Raw genomic sequence first — 19,857 nt, 5'->3', positions numbered from 1 at the left:
TTTCAATATTGGATCAGTAAGAAGTTTTAGGTGAGAGCCAGCACTGTGGCACCGCAGGTTACTCCACCAGTTGCAACGCCGGCATCCAATGTTGGAGAGCCAATTCAAGCCCTGGCTGCTCGGCTTCCATCCAGCTTCCTGCTAACATACCCGGGAAAGCAGTGGAAGATGGCCCGAGTATCTGGGTTCCCCTGGACCCATACGGAAAACCTAGATAGGATTAAGGGCTCCTGGCTTCGGCCTGGCCTAGCCCCAGCCTTTGTAGCCATTTGGGGAATGAACCAGTGAATGATCTCCACACGCCTATGTTCTCTCTCTCACTCTGCCTTCCAAATAAATAAATAAATCTTTCTTAAAAAAAAAAAAAAAAAAAAAAGCCTGGGTGAGGGTCGTAGCTCTGCAGGCACTATTACTATTGTAGCCTTGGGTAAGTCACTAATTTCGTTTGCTCACCCATAAAATAGGGACAGTAATCGTGTACCTTGCAAGAACTGTGGGAATTTGAGACATTATATAAAGTTCCTAGTATATTATGAGGGGGACAAAATCATTATCATCACCACTATCAGCCTCATTTAAAAACAAAAACAAAAAAACACTAAAATCTAAAAACTGGCAAAAGAATATTTATATAATAAATTAGTTTTTAAAAAAGATACACAAGTCAATCTTGCAAGATTCTGAAAACCCTGCCGCCTGCTTTATTTCTGGAGAAGGGTAAAGGCAGAGCATATTCCCTTGAATTGGAAGGGTGGCAGCACCGGGGCCACTGTAGCAACAACACTGCACCTGCCCAGCTGCGCGGATCCCTAAGGTAACGCTGAGACTTCCACATTCAGAGATTTTAATTTTTCCCTAGAGCAGGATCATTCATTTTGCTGGGATAAAAGAATAAACACCAAACTCAGTAGCACCCAGTGGGGTTTGAACAAAGAAAACAAGGCCAGGTTTCTCCTTTGAAATGCAAATTTTTACGTTAAAATATGTTTATAAATCATAGTTGTTTTTCCTCTTGATTCAACCCTTCTCCCTCCCTTAACAGGAGCATGTGCGTCACTGACCAGGTGTACAATTCAGCCACCCCTCCAGGCTGGAACCCGACTGCTAGGACTAGACTGGGGCCGCCGCAGGGAGGGGCAGAGGCAGCTACGCTCTCAGGGAGAACGGATACTGAGGATGCCACCAGTCAAAGAGGCGGACGCTGTGCACCGGGTCCAGGATCACCTGCACGCCCTGTTCACTGCGCAGTTTCCGACCGCCGTGCACGGGCGAATCTTGGAACACCAGCCTCACTCGGTGGTGCCGCATGTCCGTACTCACATTGATGGTGAACTGGAAGGGAAAAGCAAATTTAGCACCAACTTAAAACAACCTAGGCTTCCTCCGACTCACTCTGACAGGAGACTGTCTAGACATAGTTTTCACTGGCTGGGCCACAGGATCAGTCTGTAGATTCTAACACCAAAACTTTTATAACCTCTCAGCTTCATATATATACACTATGCTAAAGAAAGCTTCGTGAACAGCTGAATACATTGGGACACAGACTACCATCAACGCCAACGTTTTTAACTGGACTAGGGTTGCAAGAGCTGAAGAGGTCGGTAAGTCAAACAAGATGTGTGAAACGAATCTGCTGCCGTTTTTGCTAAAACAAAGCACAACACCTCTCAATATGAGTATGCAGGTCTACACTGAAGTGTGTAAGTGTGGAGTGCATGGAGAAGGAATACCTAACCAAGTCATTAACACGGCTGAACCTGGAGGCAGGGGTAAGGTGCATGCAATAAAAACAGCAGGCATGGGGCTGGCGCTGTGGCACCGCGGATTAAAGCCCTGGCCTGCAGTACCCGCTTCCCATATGGGTGCCTGTTTGAGTCCTGGCTGCTCCACTCCGATCCAGCTCCCTGCTAATATACCTGGGAAAGCAGCGGAGGATGGCCCAAGTCCCGGGCCCCTGCACCTGGCTTCAGATCGGCTCAGCTCCAGCCATTTGCAGAATGAACTAGCAGATGGAAGACCTCTTTTTCTGTCTCTACCTCTCTCTGTAACTTTGTCTTTCAAATAAATAAAATAAAACTTTAAAAAAAAAAAAGGAGGCATGACATAATCTCAACCACACAAAGGGGTTCTCAGAGTGTATCTCTGAACAATAGACACATTCTAGAGTTCCCAGTTAATTGCAAACAAAATTTTTTTAAAAAACTCATTTCCCCTGTGCAGGGGGACTCCACACATCTCTGTACATAAGCCCAAGATGTGGAAAGGACAAATTACGTGAACTCTCCAGTTGCCAATACAATTAAAATTTTTTAAAACCTGGAAAAAATATGCCACAGCACATCTGTTACTAATCTTTTTTTTTTTTTTTTTTTTTTTTTTTTTGACAGGCAGGTTAGACAGTGAGAAAGAGAGACAGAGAGAAAGGTCTTCCTTTGCCATTGGTTCACCCCACAATGGCCGCTGTGGCCAGCGCACTGCAGCCGGCGCACCGCACTGATCCGAAGCCAGGAGCCAGGTGCTTCTCCTGGTCTCCCATGCGGGTGCAGGGCCCAAGCACTTGGGCCATCCTCCACTGCACTCCTGGGCCACAGCAGAGAGCTGGCCTGGAAGAGGGGCAACCGGGACAGAATCCAGCACCCCAACCGGGACTAGAACCTGGGGTTCCAGCGCCGCAGGCAGAGGATTAGCTTATTGAGCTGTGGTGCCGGCCCTAATTCCTTTTTTTTTTTTTAAAGATTTATTTATTTATTTGAAAGTCAGAGTTACACCGAGAGAGAAGGAGAGGCAGGGAGAGAGAGAGGTCTTTCATCCGCTGGTTCACTCCCCAGATGGCTGCAACGGTTGCAGCTGTGCTGATCCGAAGCCAGGAGCCAGAAGCCTCCCCCAGGTCTCCCACATGGGTGCAGGGGCCCAAGCACTTGGGCCATCTTCTACTGCTTTCCCAGGCCACGGCAGAGAGCTGGATCAGAAATGGAGCAGCTGGGTCTTGAATTGGCACCCATATGGGATGCCAGCACTGCAGGTGGCAGCCCTACCTGGTATGCCAAAGCTCCGGCCCCTAATCTAATTCGTAACCAGGCCTTGATCAGAGCATCACACGAAGGGCAGAGCTGGCCACCCTGTATTTAATATTCCATTTACAACACCACACACACATCTCAAGGTCTTAATACAGGGTGCTCAGGTACAAGCCTCACTGTTGTTCCTTATAGGATCATGTTTCTCAATTATTAATGATCACTACATATGAAGACATATGAAGATGTAAAAGCATTCTCTTTCCTACAGAGAAGGAAACAGGTAAAATTCTCAAATATAATTAACTTCTCCACAAATCTGTTTGTTCCTAATATATAGGCCTAACTTCAGACATTTTTATTATTCTTCAATGCTTGTTCCTTGATGGTGAAATCTACAAATCCCTTTCAAACCCTGGCTGTAGTGGCAGTCTCGATAAAACAGCTGTGGATGCCACCCTGAGCCCACTTACCAGGGTAAATATCATTCCCATGACAATTGGAATGAAGATGAAGTTGAGGGTGGTGACCTGCAGTAGGCAACAGTCCTGGTCGGGGTTGGTGTGAACATCTTCATACTGAATGGGAGGCTGCAATCCCCCCACACACTTGCTCTTTAACCTAGGGGACTGAGCAGAACGAGGGATTAATCCAATGCCTAGAGAAATGTTTAGCTTTAAGCCTCATCTGTGAAAATCCAATACTCAACCAAACCTAGTGAGATACACTTCTCCGGTTATCTCCTCTTCCATTATATACAGTGATCAATATACAGGGCTTAAAAAAAAAAAAAAACCTCTACCTTTAAGAGGGAAAACACATTTGGATGAGCCAACGTGGCTGGTGGTGGTGGAGGTTCTCTGAGAGGGGATTTATTCCCTGCCACCTCCCTCTCAGAGGCTGTCCAGAATTTGGTCACTTGTAAATTCCTGTAACTTGTCAGACTCAAAGAATACAGGCTGTTCCCAGGGGCTGGAGGCAGAAGCAGCCACCTAACCCAAGGCAAAAAGGAGCCACAAGTCTCAGCACTAACGGACACCCAGCATTCGCTGTCCTGCAGATTCTGTCCGCACTTGGAGTCACATTTCACCACGGCCGACTGCCCCTTACTCCCTCCCCAGAGAGGTCCTGTGGGGCCCTCCCACCACTGTCTGATGGGTATCCCAGATCATGAGCATCTCAGACGTAAAACATCAGAACCATGGTATTGAAATAAATCATCAGGAAAAGATCATTTAATTACAAACTACCCATCACCACCCGCCATCAAGTGAGGGATGTGCGTATTATTTGTAACGCATCTCCTCAGTGAGCCATGAAACAGGAGACGGGTGGGAAAGGGGCTGCTGATGAGAGAGGTGAACAGAAGCTCACCGTGGCCAAGCTCTCAGCACGGCTCCAGAAGGCAGACACGGAATGGCCCAGCATCCGCCCTTCTCATACAAAGCCCTTCGGTAACCTCTTCCCTCACAGCTTCCCCAAACCACCGCAGACGAAACACCAGATAAATGACTGCTATTTACAAACACGTTCACTTTGAACAACAGGAGCATTCAGTCAAATAAACTTCAGTATATTGTTATGTTTTTTCTCTTTTTCCTTTCCTATTTTTAAAAGTCTTCAAATATACAGAAGACTTAATAAGCTAGTACGTTAGACTCCTATACACATTTCTGGGTATTATCTCCTTTTTCCTGACTCTCTCGCATTCTATATGAACGTATCTATAAGATCACACCACTTTGAAATGGAGGGGCTCAAAGCCACTTGAAGTTAACACTGCACTCCACCCTTAAATAAATCAGTATAAAAACATGTATACATAACCATAATATCATCCTCAGAATTCTGCAGAACCTAATGTCTACTGAATATTATATTTCCTTAATTGATCCCCAAATGTTTTTTAGAGTTCTTTATTCTCTGATTCAGGATCCACTCAAAACTTACGCTTTTGCATTAGGTTGTTATCTTTGTGTTTTTTTTTGTTTTTTTTTGTTTTTGTTTGTTTTTTTTTTTTTTTTTTGACAGGCAGAGTGGACAGTGAGAGAGAGAGACAGAGAGAAAGGTCTTCCTTTGCCATTGGTTCACTCCCGAAATGGCCACTACGGCTGGCACACTGCGCTGATCCGAAGCCAGGAGCCAGATGCTTCTTCCTGGTCTCCCATGCAGGTGCAGGGCCCAAGCACTTGGGCCATCCTCCACTGCCCTCCCGGGCCACAGCAGAGAGCTGGACTGGAAGAGGAGCAACCGGGACTAGAACCCAGTGCTCATATGGGATGCCGGCGCCGCAGGCGGAGGATTAGCCAAGTGAACCACGGCACCGGGCCCCTGTTTTTCTATTTGAGAAGCAGAGAAAGATACAGGAAGAAAGAGAGAATTTCCATCTGCTGGGTCACTCCTCAAACGCCTGTAACTGCCAGGGCAATCCTGACGGCCAGCCAGGAGCAGGTGTCCCTCGGGGGTAGCAGGAACTCAATCACTGCATTCACAGGAAACTACAATCAAGAGCTGGGTCTGGGACTCGAACCCAGGAACTCCAGTGTAGGACACAGGCACCTTAACTCTAAGACTAAACACCCCCACCAAGTTTCTTTTTCAAAGAGACTTATTTAGTTATTTATTTGAAAGGCAAGGTGACAGAGAGAGAAGGGACAGAGATCTTCCATATGCTGGCTCACTCTCTAAATAGACACAACGGCCAGGGCTACACGGGGCCAAAGCCAGGTCTCTCCCATGTGTGACAGGGACCCCAGTACTAGGACCTCCCTCCACTGCCTTCCCAGACACATTAGCAGGGAGCTGCATTGGAAGTAGAGCAGCCGGGACTGTGGTATTGCAAGCAGTGGCTTTCCCCACTGCATAGCACTGGCTGCAGCCGCTAAGGTTTGATGACTGCTGTCTGATTTAAATAAGGCAACTTTGCCCCTAGTGCTATGGTTTGAAGGTTTGTACCTCCTCCAATATTCAGGTTGAAATGTAACCTCCATTGCAACAGTATTAAGACATAGAGTCTTCAAATAAAGCTCCTGGCTCCTGGCTCCTGGCTTCAGCTTGGCCCAACCCTGGTCATTGTGGCCATCTGGGGAGTGAACCAGCAGATAGAAGATCGCTCTCTCTCTCTCTCTCTGTCTGTGTCTCCCTGTCTCTCTCTATATATAACTCTGCTTTTAAATAAATAAATCAATCTGTAAAAAGTTGGGGTCTTTATGAGGTGATAGCCACAGGGCTCCTCCTTTGTGAATGGGCTTAAGGCCCTTCCAGAAGAGGCTTCCCACCGCACGGGGCCACCTGTGGCCTCCCTCCTCCCTCCCTGCGTGGGCACTGTGTGGCCCCCACCCAAGGATGCAGCACAGCACCACCTGGGAAGCAGCCAGCCTGGCCCCCACCACCAACCCTGCAAGCACCCTGCCCCTGGACTACCCAATCTCCAAAACTGTGTGGCTAAATTTCTGTTCTTTAAAATTACTCATTCTGTGACATCTAATTACAGCAGCACAAATGGACTACTACAACTCCTAGCAAAATTTATTACAAGATAGCATCTGAAAAAGCCGGGAGAAAATGAGACCATATACCTGTTTTTTGAACTTAAAGTTGAATTCCCACATTGGCTCCTGTCTGTTCCCAACAATCTTTCTGCACCAGAAAAGCAAGCACTGTAAGAAAGTAAAAATAAAATAAACCAAGGGGGGAAAATACAAATATACTCCGAGGCAACAAAAAGCAGTCAGCCAAAACCTCTCTGCTTGACAGCTGTGAAGCCAGCCATGGTTCCAATCCTGAGACCCCCAATTTGACTCTGGCGTACCATGAAAACAGATCCCCCAGGGCTCTCGAGGAAGAAGAGGAGGGACCAGCATAAGTCCAGCTTGGACACCAAAAAGGTCAACCCCTACTGTTCTCATCTTTAAAGACAGAAACACAGTATCTAGAACTGGAGCATTCTCTCTGACTGGGCAGGCCTCTCCTCTCCATTAAAATCTCAGGGCAGCCAGTGGCCACCAGGCCAGATGATAACAAGGCCGTAAAGCAGATGAGGAGGACTGGGCCTGTAGCAGGAGGAAGCTACTCAGGGCCTTCTCGAGCAGACAGCCGGTGTGGAAACCAGGGCTGGGCTAAATCCAGGCTAGACTAGGCCCTCAGTCAAAGCGAGGCTACAGCTAGGGTTAAGCACAAGAAGTGAAGTACCTCCCAGGGGACAAGGGGTGGGTCGTCCGCCGAGCCAGCTGTCCTGCCCTTCAGACATGCCCTGTATGTCCTGCTGTTCCATCAAAAATAATGGGCTTGGCTTTAAGGGGAAAACACTTCTGCTGCCATCACAACGGCTCCAGTGTCCCACACAAGCTATGCTACTGAAAAGAGAGAGAAGGGGAATCAAATACGAAAAACTGGAGTCTAGGAACATGGGACGACTTCCTTTAGGCATGCTGGCAACTCCCTGAATGCCATGCAATTGTGGCTAAACAAGTGGCAAGGCCATGCATGGGACACCTGCCACCCAGGTCCCAGACCCTCTTAAGAAGATCTCTAACAAGGCATGTAAGAAGCAGCCAGATGGCCTGGGTGTGCTATCTCAATTAAGCCCTTAGTTTTCATTCCACCTTGGCTTTTTATAGCCTACTTTAAAAAAATCATTAGTATACAGTGATAAGAATATGAAGCAAGGGGTATTTTAGAATTTAAGCAGTAGCACTTGCATTGTGCACTGGAGCCGCTAAGATGTGCCAGGCACGAGGAGTCTGCCCAACGCCGCCTGCTCCCAGTGACTCCCACCTCTGCAATGATCCCCACCCTCACCACGCGTAGTCTGGCGCTGTCTAATGCTTCTGGGGGAGGGACACAGTAAGTGTGAGATAACACACCATCCACTCATGTTACAGGCAGAAGCAGCTGCCGGGTGGAATTCTACTCGCCCAGCATTCTCCCCTGCCCTAAATCCATCAGCAGGCAGGATTTTAAATCAGGCGCAGCCAGTGGTCCTGACCACCTCAGTGTGTGAGCCGAGGGGGAGACCTTGAACCAGCAGATGGAAGACTTCTCTCTCCCTATCTCTTCCTCTCCCTCTCTCTCTGAAGGAATCTTAAAGGAATAGTACCCCTTCAATTAATATGCATCAGGGATAATATCATTACCTTAGAGCTAAACTAGGGGAGAAGAGTCATTACACAATGTCAATTACCAAAAACCAAGTTCAAGAGAATAGGAAATGCTTATAGAACATCAGATTTGGGGTAGGAATGGGTAAATTAAAATTACCAACAAATTCAAAAGACACAAATCTAGACAATGATACTGAGACATCACCTTGCCTCTGAAGCATATCTGCTACATAAATACTTATATCCAGCCTGGCAACGGTGATCTCACTTAGATCTCATCGAGAACAGGAGAGGATGGGCCAGCGACCAGCAGACCTATTTACTAATCAGGAGATTGCCAGAAACTTGAATGTAATGCATGAATATAAAGTACTGGGGGCGCAGAGAAAAAGACAGCCTAAAGCACAGCCAGGATTCTAGGGCACCAAGGCCTGGGAATCAGAGATGATCAGAGGGACACAGAGCCGGGCAGGAGCCGGGCACAAGGCTCTCAGCCATCCTTTAGAGGGGTTCACCAGAAAGGAGAAACCCCGATGTCAAGGTCATCCTAGAAAGAGAAAAGTGGCGACCTGTTCATGATTTAAAGCACCTTTCAAAAATTATACTACACACCTGCCTCCAGCAGAGTTGTCCTCTTTCCAGCCCAAACCATCAAAACCATTATTATCTAAAGGGGTCCAATGTACAATGCATGAAAATGAATTAAAATAAGGAGAATAAGGAATCCACTACAAGCGTAAGGAAGCTTCGGTTAAAGCTAACGTAAGCCAGCCCAGCACAGCGGGAACGTCTTGGAGAAGTGACCCTCTGAGCCCTGAATGTGCCTATTACTCCCGGAGCAGCCTGGGTGACACAGCCCTCACCGTCAGAGAAGCCAGAAACAAGCCAGGAGAACAGGCTCACCACACAAGTGCCCGTCTGCCAAGCCCCACAGGGATTCTCACTTACTTTGGAATTCTTTAACGTGCTGGGAGTGCTTTCCGGAATGGCTGGATTCTTGGAGATTCGAGCAGCAAACGGTTCATACATATGATACAGAGAGCGAATCACACACGCCCGGAGACAGCGCAGCTTCTCCATCGACTCGGGCCGCAGGCGCAAAGGCAGCGTGGCATCCAGCGTGTAGTGCCTGAAACAGGACACGTTACTCCTACCAACGTGGGGCCTGTCCGTCCTGCCCTGCGTCAGTCTCCCAGGCCTCCTGGCCCCAGCATGAACGTCACTGCACTGCTCCACTGGCCAGGACTCGGCTTGTCCCCAGCGCTGACACACACATCACCATGCCTTTAACCACTCACTCACTTCTGCTTTGTCACCTTGTAAAACTACACTTTTCCATCCTTTTAGAAAGTGCAAACCCTGGGACTGGCACTGTGGCATGGCAGGTAAAGCCACCGCCTACAGGGCCAACATCCCATATGGGCGCCAGTTTGAGTCCCAGCTGCTCCATTTCCCATCCAGCTCCCTGCTAAAGTGCCTGGGAAAGCAGTAGAGGATGGTCACATGGGAGACCTGAAAGAAGCTCCTAGCTCCTGGCTTTGGATCGGCCCAGCTCCGGCCATTGTGGCCATTTGGGGAGTGAACCAGTGGATGGAAGACCTCTCTCTCCCTATCTCTTCTTCTCCCTCTCTCTTTGGAACTCTGCCTTTCAAATAATAAATAAATAATCTTTTTTTAAAAAAAGTTTAAATCCTATTTCACTTTACAAAAGAGTAAGCATCTGAACTGACACCAGTGTAACCTACTTCAGTGGCTCAAACAGAATCTTTTCTGGAAAAAAGCCATGAGGGTCTCCTGTCAGATGCCCTAGCAGATTCTCTACTCTCTGCTACCTTAACATCCCTTCCCGACACAAGTCTTCCTGACAGTTCACAATCTCCACTACACTTGCACACCCAGCATCAAAGCTAAGCCTTCCACTAATGGAATAGTTCACTTACTCCTCACCACTCTAATCATAGGGCAACCCGAGTACAAAAACTACGCGATACTTCAGGGTGACTAGCAAATCTAAGACACAACCAATCCGGCTGGAAAGACAAGCAGACATGCATCTGTAGCTTTCAAACATTCTAACTAAAATAAACCTCTGAAGATATGTCAAAGACAGTTCTTTCTGGGACTGAAGCAAGACTCCTTTGCTGAAAGCAGATAACGGAGGGCAGGAGCAAGCACGAGGAAGACAATTACCTGCATGAATTAACAGTATCAAATTTAAATTAGAGAGGGGCTCAAGGAGTCCCCAGCTAGGGTCAAGCACAGGAATGGAGAGAGTGAAAAGAAGTCACCATCCAGGGAGTAGCTCCAAATCACAAACAGCAATGAAATCAGCCACACAGAAAACAGAGCGAGCTCTCTGTGGTCGCACCTTCGGTACAACCTGGTCCAAAAGGCAGCAGTGCAAGTGACAGTCCAGGCATTCTTACAAATCAGGGAAAAATTCACAATGTCCTCAGGACGGATATAGGAGGCCAGCAATAGCCAAATATCCATGGGATACTCTTCTCCTCCAGCCCCGTCCAGGTCTTCTGAAACAGAAATTATAATAATAATCTTTAATTTTCTGCTACATACATATCTAAAGATACGCCATCATTTCAATGTCCCCAGGGCTTGCACAGTCAAGAAACAGATTTTTAGGGACAGCGGTTGAGACACTGCATGCGACACCGGCATCCCATATCGGAGTATCGGGTTTGAGTTCCAGCTCTATTTCTGACCCAGCTTTCTGCGAATGTGCACCACAGGAGGCAACAGATAACGGCTCCGGCACCTGGGTCCCTGCCACCCACGCTGCAGACCTAGATCGAGTTTACAGCTCCTGCCTTCAGCCTGGTCCAGCCCAGGTTGTTGCCAGCATTTGGGAGTGAACCAGCAGATGGAAGAGCTTGCTTTCTCTCTCTCCCTCCCTCTTTTTGCTTTTGAAATAAAATGAAATTAAAAAGAAAAAAAGGAAAAAAGCTTTAAATACATCTAAGAGAGGGCCAGCGCTGTAGCGTAGTGAGTTAAAGCCCTGGCCTGAAGCGCCGGCATCCCATATGGGCGCTGGTTCTAGTCCCGGCTGCTCCTCTTCCAACCCAGGTCTCTGCTATGGCCTGGGAAAGCAGTGGAGGATGGCCCAAGTCCTTGGGCCCCTGCACCCAAGTGGGAGACCCGGAAGAAGCTCCTGGCTCCTGGCTTCGGATCAGCACAGCTCTGGCCGTTGCAGCCATCTGGGGAGTGAACCAGCGGATGGAAGACCTCTCTCTCTGTCTCTACCTCTCTCTGTAACTGTGTCTTTCAAACCAATTAAATAAAATTAAATCTTAAAAAAAAAAAAAAAGAAAAAAGATTAAACTTAAAAAAAAATACATCTAAGAGAAGTCCCCGAAACTTTTCCTGCTAGCTTCTCACCTTGCCCAAGTGAATGAACAGGTCTCAATCTTAGGGCCTTTATGTAACCACTATTTTATACACTATTTAAAAATTTTCAAATTGTCTTTATATATAGTACCTAAGTCAGCTCTTCCTTATTTCTATAATCCTCCAGTAGAAATAAAGAAAAACTATGCCCATTTTACTAAAAGAAAGCAGAGCCCTGCCACCTGGTCAGAGCAAACAGAATTCAGGTTTTCTTTCTTTCTTTTTAAACATTTATTTATTTACTTGAAAGAGTTACAGAGAGAGAGAGAGAGAGAGAGAGGGAGGGAGGGAGGGAGGGAGGGAGGGAGAGAGAGAGAGAGGGAGAAATCTTCCACCCACTGGTTCACTCCCAGATGACCGCCAGCAGATGGGGCTGGGCCAGGCTGAAGCCAGAGCTTCATCCAGCTCTCCCACATGGGCACAGAGGCCCATGCACTAGTACTGGGAGCTGGATTGGAAGTGGAGCAGCTGGGACACCAGCCAGCGCCCGTATGGGATGCCGGTGTCACGGCCTCACAGCGCAAGCCCCTTCAGGTTTTCTAACTCCAAATTCCAGCTGTGCCCTACAAACTCTGCCACCGATGTCCCTCGTGGTCCCTATCCACTCAACGCTTCCTTCAGTCCAGGCATGTAAACAACAAACTTGATCTTAAGGTGGCATGAAGAAAGCACAGGGCAAGCAAATACCAAACAGAGCGGTTACACTGCGTACTCACCCCTCCCTCACTGCTGCCAGGGGGGCTTCCTTTCTTGTGGTTCCTCCTTGTTTCCTGTGATCCTGGCCAGAGGCACAGTCACCCCTCAGCAATGCCACCACACCCCTCCTCCTCCTTCACAACCCACTGGTGTTACACTCCTGGTCCTGAGGGCCACTGTTCATCTCAGGTTCAACTAAGCACACACGCTTCACGGAGGCCCCTGAGCGAACCCCAGGCCTTAATTCCCACCTAGTCAGAGCACTGTCCTAAAACCTGAATGCAAGGCCAGTGCTGTGCACAGCAGGTGAGGCCATGGCACACGATGCCAGCAACCCACACGGGCACTGGTCTGAAACCTGGCTGCTCTACTTCCAATCCAGCTTCCTGCTAATGTGCCTGGGAAAGCAGTAGAAGATAGCCCAAGTGTGTGGGCCCCTGCAAGCCATGTGGGAAACCAAAGTGAAGCTCCTGGCTGCTGGCTTTGGCCTGGCCTACCCCTGGCCGCTGCCACCATCTGGGGAGTGAACCAGTGGATGAAGATCCCTCTCTCTGTTTCTCCCTTTCTCTTTCAAATAAATAAATGAATCTTAAAACAAAAACAAACCAGCTTGCTTTTCCTGGGCAGAAGGCCCCTTTCCAAAGAGCTGCCCCTGCTGCTCTAGCTCCTGGCTTACTACAGCGGGCTCTTACATCAGCTTCTTTGTAAGAGTGATCAGGTCTAAAACAACACCCGCTTCTCTGTTTGCCAGCCCTTCTTGTAATCTCCAGTAACCATTTAGGTCTATCATTCCTGGGCCTCACCTTCTCCCACCTCACATCTTGTCTCTGAAAGAGAAGGCAAACAACCATGAGAATTCCCTCTCCTGAGACCCAAGAAGACTTTTACAAAACTGAGTGCTATTAAAAATCTCTGTCTTGGGGCCGCATTGTGGTATAGAGGGTTAAGTCCCCTCCTGCAACTCTAGCATCCCATATTGGTGCCAGTTTGAGTTTTGATTGCTCTACCTCTGACCCAGCTCCCTGCTCATGTGCCTGGGAAAGCAGAGGAAGATGGCCCAAGCACTTGAGCCCCTGTACCCAAGTGGGAGACCTGCTTGAAGCTCCTGGCTTCAGTCTGGCCTAGCCTGGGCTGTTGCAGCCATTCAGGGAGTGAACCAGATCAGAGATCTCTCTCTCTCTCTGTCTCTGTCTCTCTCTCTTTCTCTGTAACTCTGACCTTCAAATAAAAATAAATAATTCTTAAAAAAAAAAGTTGCATCGGCAACAGGGAAAAATAAAGAAAGAAAGAAAGAACCTGTCTCGAGGCCTCCTGCAATGCTAGCATCCCATATGAATGCCAGTTTGAGTCCCTGCTGCTATGCTTCCCATCCAACTCCTTGCTAATGCACCCAGGAAAGCAGAAGAGAATGGAACAATGATTAGGCCGTTGCCACCCACAGGAGACCCACATGGAGTCCAGGCCCAGCCCCAGCTGGTGCAGCAATTTGGGGAGTGAACCAGCAGATGGAAGATCTTTCTCTCTCTCCCTCTCTTTCAAATATATAAAATAAAGCTTTTTTAATTTTTATTTATTTATTTATTTTTACTTTTTGACAGGCAGAGTGGACAGTGAGAGAGACAGACAGAGAGAAAGGTCTTCCTTTTGCCGTTGGTTCACCCTCCAATGGTCGCCGCGGCTGGCGCGCTGCGGCCAGCGCACCACGCTGTTCCGAAGGCAGGAGCCAGGTGCTTATCCTGGTCTCCCATGAGGTGCAGGACCCAACCACTTGGGTCATCCTCCACTGCACTCCCTGGCCACAGCAGAGAGCTGGCCTGGAAGAGGGGCAACCGGGACAGAATCCAGCGCCCCGACCGGGACTAGAACCTGGTGTGCTGGCGCCGCTAGGCAGAGGATTAGCCTGTTGAGCCATGGCACCGGCCCAAATAAAGCTTTTTTTAAAAGACCTGTTTTTAGGGACAAAATTCAGTAATTACTGAATAATTGTCAGTGTTTTACACAGCATTATTAGAAATTTCCAAGTGAGTGGAATTTCGGAGTGGAATCACTAACAGAACACTTCATGGAAATAAGAAGGACGGAGAGGACTGTGGGGGGCACGATGCGGAGGAAAAGCGTGCCAGTGAAACAGTTAGCACGATGCCAACACACTCAGAGAAACAAAGCCTCAGTGGGGACAGAAAAGGGAGCAGTCTGACAGCACTGTGATGACGTTAATCACTGTTGGGACCAGCACTGTGGCACAGTGGTCAAGATGCTGCTCCCTGGGAAAGCACCTGAAGACGGCCTGAGAAACTGGGCCCCTGCCACGCACATGGGAGACCTGGCTGCAGTTCTTGGCTCCTGGCTTTGGCCTGACCCAGCCCTAGCTTTGTGGCAATTTGGGATGTGAGCCAAAGGATAGAAGAGTGTTCTTTCTCTCTCTCTCCCCTCGTTTTCTGTCACTCTGCTTTTCAAATAGATACATAATTCTTTATTTTAAAATATTTATTTATGTATTTAAAAGTCAGAGTTACACAGAGAGAGAAGGAGAGGCGGGGGTGGGAGGGGAGAGGTCCTCCATCAGCTGGTTCACTCCCCAGTTGGCCGCAAAGGCCAGAGCTGCACTGATCTGAAGCCAGGAGCCAGGAGCCTCCTCCGGGTCTCCCACGTGGGTGCAGGGGTGCAAGCGCTTGGGCCATGTTCCACTGCTTTCCCAGGCCACAGCAGAGACCTGGATCAGAAGTGGAGCAGGCCTGGTCTCAAACCGGCACTCATATGTGATACTGGCTCTGCAAGTGGTGGCTTTACACGCTATGCCACAGTGCCAGCCCCAATACATAATTCATTTTTAAAAATTACTGTTAAGCTCTTTAGAGATAACTACTAAAATACTTATAGTGATAGACAGGATACCAGGAAAATCCTTCAAAATTACCCAGTGTCTAATCTTTTAAAAAAAAGGAGGTGGGGGGAGGGACAGGCAGCACTGTGGCATAGCAGGTAAAGCCACGGTTTCATTAAAAAGAAGCTAAAAGAAAGGAGAAAAAAGACCAATCTGATTAGAGTGGAGGAACCTAACAGGTGTGGAGTGGAGCAAGGAGGTAAAAGATAGCGACGGTTAACAGTCTGTTAGCCACAAATCACGTATCTGATAACTGACTGGCATCCTGAACACACATCAGAATGCTTACAACTCAGTAATAAGTAATTCAAAACCGGCAAAGCATCTGAATAGACATTTCTCCAAAGTACACAAATGACCAACAGGCACGTGAAAAAAGGCTCAACATCGTTAGCCATCAAGGAAATGCAAATCCAACTACAATGAAACACACTTCACATTCAAAAAGTCAGCCAATACAATTTTTTTTTTTTAAGATTTATTTTATTTATTTGAAAGGCAGAGTCACAGAGAGAGGGAGAAACAGACAGAGAGAGAGAGATCTTCCAACCACTGGTTCACTCCCCAATGGCCAAAATGGCCAGGGCTGGGCTAGGCTGAAGCCAGGAGCCAGAAGCTTCATCAAGGTCTCCCACATGGGTGCAGGGGCTCAAGCACTTGGGCCACCTGCTGCTTTTCCAGGCACATTAGCAGGGAGCTGCACAGAAGTGGAGCAGCCGGGACTCAAACATCCCATGTGGGATGCTGGCACTGCAGGCAGCAGCTTTACCCAGTACGCCACGGTGCAGCCCCTAATTTTAAAAGCCAGATAGTAATAGTGTTGTAAACATTTGGAGAAATTGGAACCTTAATACATTGCAGGAAGGAATATAAAACCGCAAAGTCACTTTGAAAAACAGTTTGGTGACTCCTCAGAAAGCTGGAGTTACCACATGATCACTCCTGTCTAACAGAGCTGGAAACACCAAACACCACGTCCACGTGAAAATCTGCCCGTGAATGTCACAGCAGCATTATTCATAATAGCCAAATAAAAAGGAATGAAACACTGTTCCACATTGTACTGCAGGAGGTAAAGCCACTGTATGCAACACTGGCATCCCATATGGGTGCTGGTTCGTATTCCAGCCGCTCCACTTCTGATCTGGTTCCCTTCTAATAGAAGATGGTCCAAGTGCTTGGGCCCCTGCCAACCACGTGGGAGACCCAGATGAAGCTCCTGGCTTCAGCCTGGCTCAGCACTGGCTGTTGTGGCCCCTGGAGAGTGAATCAGCAGATAGAAGGCATAGATAGAAAGCACCTCTCTGTCTGTCTCTCTTTCTCTCTGTAACTCATTCAAATAAATAAATCGTAAAAAAAAAAAAAAAAAGGAATAAAATACTGATACTTGGTACAATATGGATAACCCTGAAAACTTGATGCTAGGGCTGGCACCGTAGTGTAGTGGGTAACCACCACCTGCAGTGCGGGCATCCCATATGGGCACAGGTTCAAGTCCCAGCTGCTCCACATCTGATCCAGCTCTCTGCTGTGGCCTAGGAAAGCAGTGGAAGATGGCCCAAGTCCTTGGGCCCCTGCATTCATGTGGGAGACCTAGAAGAAGCTCCTGGCTCCTGGCTTCGGATCAGCCCAGCTCCAGCCACTGCGGCCATTTGGTGAGTGAACCAGCTGATAGAAGACCTCTCTCTCTCTCTGCCTCTCTGTAACTCTGCCTTTCAAATAAATAAATAAATCTTTAAAAAATTATGCTAAGACAGACATAAAAGACCACATACTCTATAATTCCATTTAAATGTCAGGTATTGGTAAATCTACAGATGCAGAGTGGATTAGTGGCTGCCTAGGGCTGAGGGATGAGGGAAGGAGTAAGGAGTGACGTTACTAAATACAGAGGATGGACAGGTTCAAACTTAGAGCATGTCGACGGCTGGGCAACTCTGTGAACATACTGAAGACACTGAATTGTACCCTGTGACAGAATACATCTGATCTCAGTAGAGATCTTTTAAGTCTAAGCCCAGATTTTTAAGCAAGAAATGATGAAGGAAGCGTGAGGAATGTCAATATTAAGATCCTAGAAAAGAGGGCTATCACTGACAGTCATTGGTCCAATTCCAAAGTTAGTTAATTTATTGATACTGCAATATACTTTAACAAATGCAAATATCTGTTATCTGATTCCAAGTAAAGGGAACGTTCCAGTAGATCTGAATCCAAAAATACATCATTTATTACTAGCTTCCCCCTAAACCTAGCTGATCATCAGAACCACTTTAAGGATAGCTATTCTAGGCCTAAGATTGATTCCTAATGTAAACTACGAGCTTTTACTAATAATGATGTATCAGAGGCAGGTGCGTAGCCTAACAGTCCTGGCGCTGGCATTGTGTCACAGTGGACAAAAGTCAAAGGGCCCAGGTGTACCAACCCTATCACACCACCCAGAGCTCAGGTAAAAGCTAGATGTTCTCCAAGCTCTGCTACCTCCCTGGTACCTCCTCTTAGACACCACCACCCCCCCCACCCCCAGCCCACCCCCACACCCCCCACACCCCCCACACCCCACCCCCCACCCCGGTGCTAAAGAGAAAGTGCCAGCCCCAATCCGTCACCAGAGGGGGCAGGCCCCGCACCTCTGTGCCTCTTGCTCTTCTTCTTCCTGGAGACGGTTCTCTCCTGGACGCTTTCCTCCTGGGCATCCATCTCATCGCTGCTGTCCATGATGTCACAGGGCTCACCAGCCCCAGAAAGAGCTTCCTCTGCAGGGACCTGGGAGGCCTCCAAGCCACAGAGAGATTTTACTAGAAGAAAATGAGGAGAGAATGACGTGGCACACAGTCCTGCCGGCGTACAGTTTAGCCAAGAAATCAGCTTCCATCAGGGAAAAGGGCGAGGGCCGGGCAGTATCCGTCTGCTGAAGCAGCTGACAGTGTGTCGGCGAGCAGCTTTCAGAAAACTGTCATTTCAATCACACACAAAGCAGGTGAAAACAGCAGGCAAACGGACCCCTTCACAGAGCCAACTTCAGCCCGGCAGGATGCAAACAAAAGGTGAGTTCTGTTCTCCTCTACATAAACTCTGAGAAGCAACGTTTGAGAGGGATGGGATCCAGTTTAACCCCAGTGCTTGGCTGGAGATATCAGGTGTCATAAAACCCGGCTCTCAGGGGCCCAGGAGTAAAGGAGCTTGGAAGCAGGAGGGCCACAGAGGCAGAGCGCACGCCAAGGTTACTACCCACGGGGGCGAACTGCCGCGTGCAGGAAAGCGGGCGACACCCAGGAAGAAAGCCGTGGCCAGACGGTGCTTGCTAATGCAAACACAAACACAGCATTTCTGCTACTCGTGCTAACCTCCCCCCTCTGCCAACGAGTAAACAGCGAGAGCAGACACGTCCCCGGGGAGGTCGCGGGACCCCGGGGCAGCGGAGCGCCAGGCTCTGCCTTCTGCCTACCTTCCTGCTGAACAGCGTTGGCGACGGCTTTCTTGACCCGTCCGGACCTCACGACCGCCGGATCCGAGTTGGCATAGTCCGCCACGGTCACTGAAACACAGCACCAGCCCTCAAGAAACAGGCCCCTGCCTCCCGCTCCGGCCGGCGAGCGCCGCCGCGGCCACGGCCAGCCCCGCTCCCAGCCGCCAGCCCAGGGTCCCCAGCGCCCCCGCCCCGCCGCCCACCTCGACCAGAGCAGGCGTCGTGGGCCCGGAACTTGAGGCGCTTCCCTCTCTTGGGCATGGCGACCGTGTCGGGTCGAGGCCGGCCTAGCGGGCCGGGACCCCGGGCCATGTCTCAGGCCAGAGAGCCGGCACCGGGAGCCGCGGGACAGCTCCGCCCGGCTCCGCGGCCATCCCGCACCGGAGGCCGCTACTCTCGCGAGAGCTTGGGCCGGGGTTCTGAGTCGCCTTAGCGGCCGACGCCCCTCCACGACAACCAATCACCGCCAGGGCCCGGGCTACGTCATCACCCGGCGCCCGCGCATCAGCTGGGTCAGGGTTCGAGAAGGGTACGGCGCCGTGGCAGCGGGGCGGTGTCGTTTTGCTCCGTACCTCTTGTGAGGTGGTCGGCGTCTCGGGCCCGGAACCCACACTCGCGTTGATTAGAACTGAGACTTCGCGTCCTCGTCCTCCGGATTCTTCCTGCCTGAAGCGCAGACGCGGTGCGCCTGGTGCTGCGCCCGCCTCCCTCAGGCTTCCGACACTGCACCTGCTGTTCCTGCGAGGGTCTGTGGCCGCCTCCGCGCTGATGGTGGCCACAAAGCTGAGCATTTCTGAATTCTCACATAGGGGAAAAGATTCTTAAAAGTGCTTCAACTCGTCCCCACCCCCCAGACAAAACACTGGAAGGATGAAAGACGTGAGAACTCCGTCTCTCCTTTGTATCGGGAGAGAAGACAGCCATGAGTGAAGGGTAGACCCCGGAGGAGCGGGGCCCCGGTGTCGCTAGGGTGCCTGTCACTTGGTGGCCTCAGGCGCGTTCCCCTTCATGCTCCCAGCTTCCTCGCAGCTCCCCGATTTGACAGGCAGTCCTTAGAGCCCAGGCATCCGATCCGCGGGAGCCACCGGAGAGTGGCTCTCTGAGATATTTAGAAGAGAATTCCTGTTTTTGAAAGCCAAGTCGTGGGGCCGGCGTTGTGGCGCAGCGGGTGAAGCCGCCACCTGCAGTGCCGGCATCCCATACGGGCGCCGGTTTGAGACCTGGTTGCTCCACTTCCGGTCCAGCTCTCTGCTATGGCCTGGGAAAGCAGTGGAAGATGGC

At 49.4% G+C, this 19,857-nt stretch overlaps 1 protein-coding gene across 2 annotated transcripts; it reads right to left on the bottom strand.

Moving 5' to 3' along the window:
• Nucleotides 1–686: 686 nt before the first annotated feature.
• Nucleotides 687–18,956, bottom strand: TMEM183A (transmembrane protein 183A). Of its 2 annotated transcripts, none has more exons than XM_062211623.1 (8): nucleotides 18,780–18,956; nucleotides 18,556–18,645; nucleotides 17,738–17,905; nucleotides 10,491–10,647; nucleotides 9,071–9,251; nucleotides 6,599–6,679; nucleotides 3,494–3,649; nucleotides 687–1,332 (listed from the first exon to the last, which is right to left on the bottom strand). In XM_062211623.1, exons 1-8 carry the CDS (start codon nucleotides 18,886–18,888, stop codon nucleotides 1,147–1,149), a joined length of 1,128 nt encoding a protein of 375 aa, XP_062067607.1. In that variant the 5' UTR covers nucleotides 18,889–18,956; the 3' UTR covers nucleotides 687–1,146. The 2 variants fall into 2 exon arrangements, with proteins under 2 accessions (XP_062067607.1, XP_062067606.1); XM_062211622.1 differs by having other exon boundaries at nucleotides 689–1,332; nucleotides 10,491–10,650; nucleotides 18,780–18,954.
• Nucleotides 18,957–19,857: the final 901 nt, after the last annotated feature.

The sequence above is a fragment of the Lepus europaeus genome, chromosome 14, assembly GCF_033115175.1.
Source record: "Lepus europaeus isolate LE1 chromosome 14, mLepTim1.pri, whole genome shotgun sequence".
Classification (NCBI taxonomy): Eukaryota; Metazoa; Chordata; class Mammalia; order Lagomorpha; family Leporidae; genus Lepus; species Lepus europaeus.
This window is presented reverse-complemented; position numbering and strand designations above follow the sequence as displayed.